The sequence below is a fragment of the Solenopsis invicta genome, chromosome 8 (genome assembly GCF_016802725.1).
Source record: "Solenopsis invicta isolate M01_SB chromosome 8, UNIL_Sinv_3.0, whole genome shotgun sequence".
Lineage (NCBI taxonomy): Eukaryota > Metazoa > Arthropoda > Insecta > Hymenoptera > Formicidae > Solenopsis > Solenopsis invicta.
Window position 1 is genome coordinate 10,107,249 of NC_052671.1, and position 6,574 is coordinate 10,113,822.

General features: G+C 31.7%; 1 protein-coding gene across 1 annotated transcript in view; it reads left to right on the forward strand.

Annotated features, from left to right (window-relative positions):
* The window catches only part of LOC105200891 (apolipophorins), a 28,850-nt gene extending 23,924 nt beyond the window's left edge, over positions 1-4,926 (forward strand). The window contains exons 19-26 of the mRNA XM_011168689.3: positions 71-210; positions 596-750; positions 1,002-1,185; positions 2,276-2,414; positions 2,506-2,694; positions 3,642-3,887; positions 4,037-4,240; positions 4,550-4,926. Coding sequence (XP_011166991.1) covers positions 71-210; positions 596-750; positions 1,002-1,185; positions 2,276-2,414; positions 2,506-2,694; positions 3,642-3,887; positions 4,037-4,240; positions 4,550-4,579 — 1,287 coding nt within the window. The 3' untranslated portion in view covers positions 4,580-4,926. The remainder of the gene's footprint in view (positions 1-70; positions 211-595; positions 751-1,001; positions 1,186-2,275; positions 2,415-2,505; positions 2,695-3,641; positions 3,888-4,036; positions 4,241-4,549) is intronic.
* Positions 4,927-6,574: the final 1,648 nt, after the last annotated feature.

A 6,574-nucleotide genomic window follows, 5' to 3' on the forward strand; every position in this document is an offset into this window, starting at 1 on the left:
GTCTTGCGTCGTAAGGGATTTGCAGTGCTTGCAGTGATCTCTAAAAGCGCCTTTCTCGCAATTGAAACAGATTACCGAGAGCGAGACTGAATTTGCTAACGGATACAAACTGAAGCCCGATTGCCCGGCTGTGAACGCGATCGATCACAAGACGAAGCAACGCCAGCAAGTCTGCACCGACTATTTCTCCGGCGAGAAGTCTGATTTGAAGTGAGTACATTCGCCATTTAAAAGGATACGATTAAACCAAATTGACAGATTACACGGAGAAAATATGATGTCGCAAATTCATCAACTGTACAGGATGAAAAGTTCAAAGAGCGTTGCATTTGCTCTTCGGATGTTTGAGAGAGAGAGATTTGATAAATAACAATTTATATATTTTATATGAAAGAAGATGAGATCAAATATACCTATCGCATCAGAAAGTAAGATAGTTTCTTAAGACGTAGTCCGTATCTGGAACACTTGCTGAGAGATATCCTGTGTATTGCACATCCGTGGCGGTATTCCACGTAACAATATAATCACCATAGCTATTTTATCGTCAACTTAGAGGCAACTTGGAAATGACGTTTCTCCTGTGATGTTTCAGAAACTGCTTCAACTTTGTTAATCCGACTCATTACCGAGACGCTTGTGACACTGCAGCTAGCGGAAATCCGCAAGCTCCTTGCCTGCTCGCCACCGGGTATTACGTTACTTGTCTTTTTAGAGGTGTTTTCGGAGTAAGCGTTCCATCAGCTTGCGGTAAGTTAAATTGTTGACTTGTACTACTTTTACAAAGCGCATAGTCGAATATGATGCTAATACGGCATTAATGCAAGGAAAATTAAAATCTTTTGGTTGAAAATATTAAATGCTACTTGAGTTAGTTGTAGATTCATTACACGTAAAATATCGGTTTCTTTTCTTTTTAAGACAAATATGAGACGTAAAAGGCAGGCAAAGAAACTGATTCTTAAAAAATAAGCATCTTTATGTGTGCCTTGGCATTTTAGCAAGTTGCAAAGTTGGCGAGAACACCGTTGCCGTTGGTGATACATTCAGTGTCAAAAGCCCGAAGAATCAAGCCGATATTGTCCTGGTAGTCGAGCAAGTTGAGAACAATGAGAAAGTTTTTAAAGATCTGCTTCCGCAATTGATAACCGACCTGAGAGAGGAATTAAAACAACACGGCATTACGTATGTAAACGTTATTCTTATAATTAGAAAAATATCGAAATATTGTGAAGGAAAGTCGCCAATAGCGACATAGGTCTCTTAAAGCGTCACTCCCTTATTTCTCGGTAACTGAACATCGCACTTTATTAATACCAATAAATGCATGATTTGCTTAGATGTAATTAATAGGCGAGCCAATGTCGTTATTGATGATGACTCAGCGTGAATTCGAAACGTTTAATCAAAAAACTTAAATAAAGCTTCTTTTTACACAGTTATTTTACGCCTCGTTAACTGTGTCTATACTTTCTGTTGCCTTTGCCTTTGTATTAAAATTTACTTTGTGTTTGGCAATCTCGAAAAAACGCAAGTTTTTAATTAATTTAGATAATTAAAGAAATAATAACGCGTAATTCATACATCCGTGGTTTATTTCTATATAAAATCTGCTTGAAAATAAACAAATTCTTCAAAGGTGAATAAAAAAAAATAAAATAAAATTTGCACAGTTTGCTTTTGTAAATTGCATAGTTTAAATTTAATAGTGAATATATTATTGACCATATTAGATCGTTTTACATGTCTGCGTCATAAGTGTTTTATATTTATATTTTTCTCACAATACAGTTTTAAACATAAAATCGAGATGCATCATAAACCGACACATTTATCGATAAGACAGACTAATTCAAAAAACAAAATTCAAAAAACAAAAAAGCTTCACATGTCCGAAATGGTTTAATTTCAAAAATACAGGGTATCAAAGTTGAAGGAAAAATATCTTTTTTTTTGTTCAAAAAATTTTAAAAATTACTCGAATTATTTTACACCTGAGAGAAGACACTTCCTAATTTGTATTTATTTGTTCCCAAAGTTTCATTTTTAGATTTTGTATAATATAAGAAATATAATCCAAAAACAAAATAGCCAATATTGGATATCTTTCTCTACTTTCGATAAATACAGATCAGAAATCAATCGTAAAGGTATCTAAAGGTAGATGTAAAAAAAAAATTAAAATGCGCTTTAAGCTGTACGGATTCATATCGCGATGCGAACATCGTGCTGTAATATTTCTTACTTTGTATTCATATTGATTAAATCTTAATAGGGACGTTCACATTGGTTTAGTCGGTTTCGCCGAGCACATGGAATATCCTAGGCACTACACCACCAACGGTAATACTAACATCGATGGCGAAGTGAAGAATATGAAATTCAAGAAGCCAGAGCCGATTCTTACTTTCGAGGTAATTTTTCGTTTTACATAAAGTGAGACAGAGACAAGATATGATTCTTTTTAAGAGCTTTTCGATACACAAGATACTCGGATGTTCATAGGAGGCCAAGAAAGGTGATTATGAGAAGCAATGGAAATACCTTGAACAAAGATTAAATCTGGAGTTTGGCACCTTCAAATTGACCGATGCCTACGAGGAAGCTATTAAGTATCCGTACAGACCTGGCGCGGTCAAGGCTGTCGTTGCAATCTTTGGTACTCCATGTGAGAAGAGTCCATTGCCAATATCGGTGAGTTTCTGTTGGCATTCTCTCGTTGTATAATTAAACTGAAGTCTATAAATTGGACGTATTATAAATTTACAAATGATTTTATGGATATCCAACTAATAGTAAGTTACAATTTATAATTGAAGGATTTCCTATAAAAATCACACAAGTCTAAAAAGCTAAATTTTCAGAAAACAAAACCATTTGTTATATTTAAAAATTTATTTATATTTGGAGGACCCATTAAAAAAAATTAAGAAACATCTAAAATGTTAAGAAAAGATAAATATAAAATAATGTTGTATATTATATATTTATCTTTTCTATAACATTAATAATAATAATAAACGATGAAGAACATATTATTTAAAATATAAAGGAAATATCTCTTTCACTTTTTGTTTATAAAATTTTACAAGTTATTCTTATAACAATAACATTCCTTTTATATTTCTCTTTGTATAAATATAGAAATTTTTCAGATATATAATATAGAAATATATACAAACAAAGAGAATTAAGTTTTAAGATTAACATTTTAAGAAATTTATTTAAAAAGAATAATCTCTAGACTTGTTTAGTTTTTGTCGAAACCTTATTTACATTTATTACCTATTTTACATTTACTACATATTTATATTTCTCATTTTCTATTTGATTTCTTTCGAAACAAAATTGTTCCTGATGTGATACTATTGATAGAGAATAGCACAATCCACAATTTTAAAAAAATAAACTTATTTAGTTTTTGTAGGAAACCCTTCAGTTTATTCTCTGTTATTTTCACGAATTAATTCCAGACAAAAATGAGAAACTAATTACAGTTAGATGCTGAAAGAAAACTTAAAATAAAATACTTATAAGTGTACTTTTTGTTGTGCGTTACTAATAACAAAATAGTAGCGTAAGATTTTTACACTTTTGTTTATCAACTAATAAAAAGATTCTACACGCTTTTGGTTTTTCAGTTGCAACAATTGAGGCTTTTGCTAGGACAGAAGCTATACCGAGATTTAGGACTGACCTATTATCAAGTTTATGCTAGTGACATCCAGATCTCCGGCAAAGTGCAAAAGAACATTGTTGGTTACGATAGCGATAGTGTATACGTGTTCGGCGACAGCAAGAAGAAGCCACTGGTTGGAAGCACTGACCTTAAAAATAACATGGTCGTACCTGGTCCGGTTGACGTGTGTGCCGACTTTGCTATCGCGGTAAGCAGGATAAAAAAAAAAGAATCAACTTCTTTGTCATCTCGAAACAGAAATAGCCTCGAATTAATAAAGAAATTGATTAATATAAATACATAAAGAATAAATGACGAAGAATAATCAGGTTGTAATTATATATAACGTTGTTGCAGTCTGGCGGAGCGGCGTTCAGTTCCAACAACTTCATCGACGCTAAACCAAATCAGAAGAGACAGTTCTCTCAGGTTGTTGCCAGAAGGATCGTCGAGGACGTCACGAGCGTCGAAATCGAACAAGATTGCGTGTGCGACAAAATCCACGGATTTGGACATTCTCACTGTAAGATCGTTGGACGCAAGGAGAAGGAACAACTCGAAGTGAGTATCCGCACTTCAAATTCACAATTGCAATAATAATCGTATAAGCTGCCGTAGCAGTTAATGTCAACATGATATATAAATTTTATCGAGGATGACACATTGAGAAAAAACAGTTGTTAATTTGACTGTTTTTCAACTTGATTAAGTTTCTTCGGAGTTGAAATATTTATTAAAGTTAAATACATAAATGCATAAAATAAATATGCATATAAATAGAAGAAAGAATTTTTAGACAAGTTCACTTTTTTTTTCTCACTGCATTAACAGTAGAAAAGATCTGATTTGTTTTACATTGTTACGTTGCAGAGACACACGAAAGGAGGAGTGAAGGGTTGAAGAAGCCACAGTACTATGCATACTATTACTAATTAATTTAGATGTAATCTATTTGTTACTTTGTTACAATATCGTAAAAGCCCTTTTGATAGAATGATAAGTGATATAATTGCGTCATTCGTGGTCGGTATCGCCGATCTTCCATCGATCGAAAAGAATGTCGGAGGTAAGACTCGAATTGTGTCTCACAACTGCATTCGTTTTTTTTTTTTAGATCTAATATAAACATATAAATGCAAATTAATGCGAATGCAATAAATTGATGTATCATTTATCAATGTACAATCAGCGATGTTTTACAGAGAAAAATAAACATTGGCACATACTGTGTTTGTGTGTAATGAAAACTTGTTAGTGTCCTCGTTAGCTCTTCGCGTTCTCTATCAACATTTTTACATGTGTTCTGTTCATATCGAAAGAAACGGTATCATAGATTATTTTATGCGTATTTCGCACGTATAGAATTCCAGAAAAATTGTTCGGTTACTTCAAAGAATCTAAATCTCTCGACATCGTTTCGCGATTCCGACATCGAGCGATAAAAAAGTGATTTTAAATAAGATTTTATAATAATATTTCGAGATGCATTACGATCGCGTGCATGACGATTCATTTAAAAATTATAGTTTTATCAGGGTTACACATAAAATATAAATAATCTACATTACGTGTACACAATGTAAACTACGTTTTACATGTTATCTATGTAAAGAATAATCCATGGATTAGAAAACATTCAGATTTTCTCAGAAATAAGAAAAATTATATTCCGTTTTTCAATTATTAATATTATATATATATATATTTTTATCTTATCTATACTATATATAAAGTCAGATATATTAACAATCTTATACTTATAATAATTACTTTCCTTGTATTGTGTTATTCAATTTAAAATAATTTACATTGCTTGTATTGTCTACATGAAAAAAGATTCGTGTAAACATAACGTGAACAATACATAAATAACCCATGTAGATGTAATCTTGAAATTTACGGCACAACCTTGAGTTTTATTTAAGTAAGAACTTGTATCCCTAATAATTCCGTCTTGTTTCTTCATTAGTATAACGATCCATTATTATAACAAATTATAACGATAACAATTTTGAGTGATTATAAATTATATTTGTACAGTTTATATATAATTTTTCTAACAGAAGATCACTTCTAAGCACTTGAATTAACGATGAACGATCCATTTGGAGAAAAAACGAATTAATGTTTTACGATAGAAGAAGTTAAATTGCCTCGCGTGAAGTTGAACATACTTCATATCCGACACACCTGAATGCTTAAGCGGATCATAATGGCACGTAAATGCGATTCGATTGCTTGAGAAAAAAATACGCCGTTAAACTGTAGTTACCAGGACTATAATATGCATATATATTTTTTGTTAGTGCTAAATATAGTGTCCCACACAACTTTTGCGACTTTGATAAATGCTTCGGCCAATCAAAAATTTATTTTCATTCGACAGTAATAGACGGTAATAGTAATCAGAAACCGTCATTTATCGCGGCTTTCGATTTTCGATGTTACATGTTTTTGTAACAAAACCCGCAACGAAACTCGCACTTCAGCAAATCCCAATTTTTTTTTTTTTTTTAAACTAGTTAACAAGTAAACGTATATCCGGATTGTTGTAGGGAAGCTAAAAATAAAAAAATGTATAGTTTTTTATTAAATGCATTAAAAAATTTTTTTCAAACTCTTTTGAAACCTCGACATTTTTTAATTGGACCGAGTCAAAATGGAAAAGTGCTTGAAACAGAAATTTCATGACGTTTAATGCATTTTACACAACCATTTTATACAAACAAAGCTCCTTAAACAAAAAATGTTGCATTCTCAAGTATTATAATGCTAATATTATTAAATACTGCACACTCTTTGATATCATTTTCCATTATTTGTATATCATTTTTGTAAAGGTCATATATTATGCATAATATGACCTTTATAAAATATTTTACAAATTTATATACA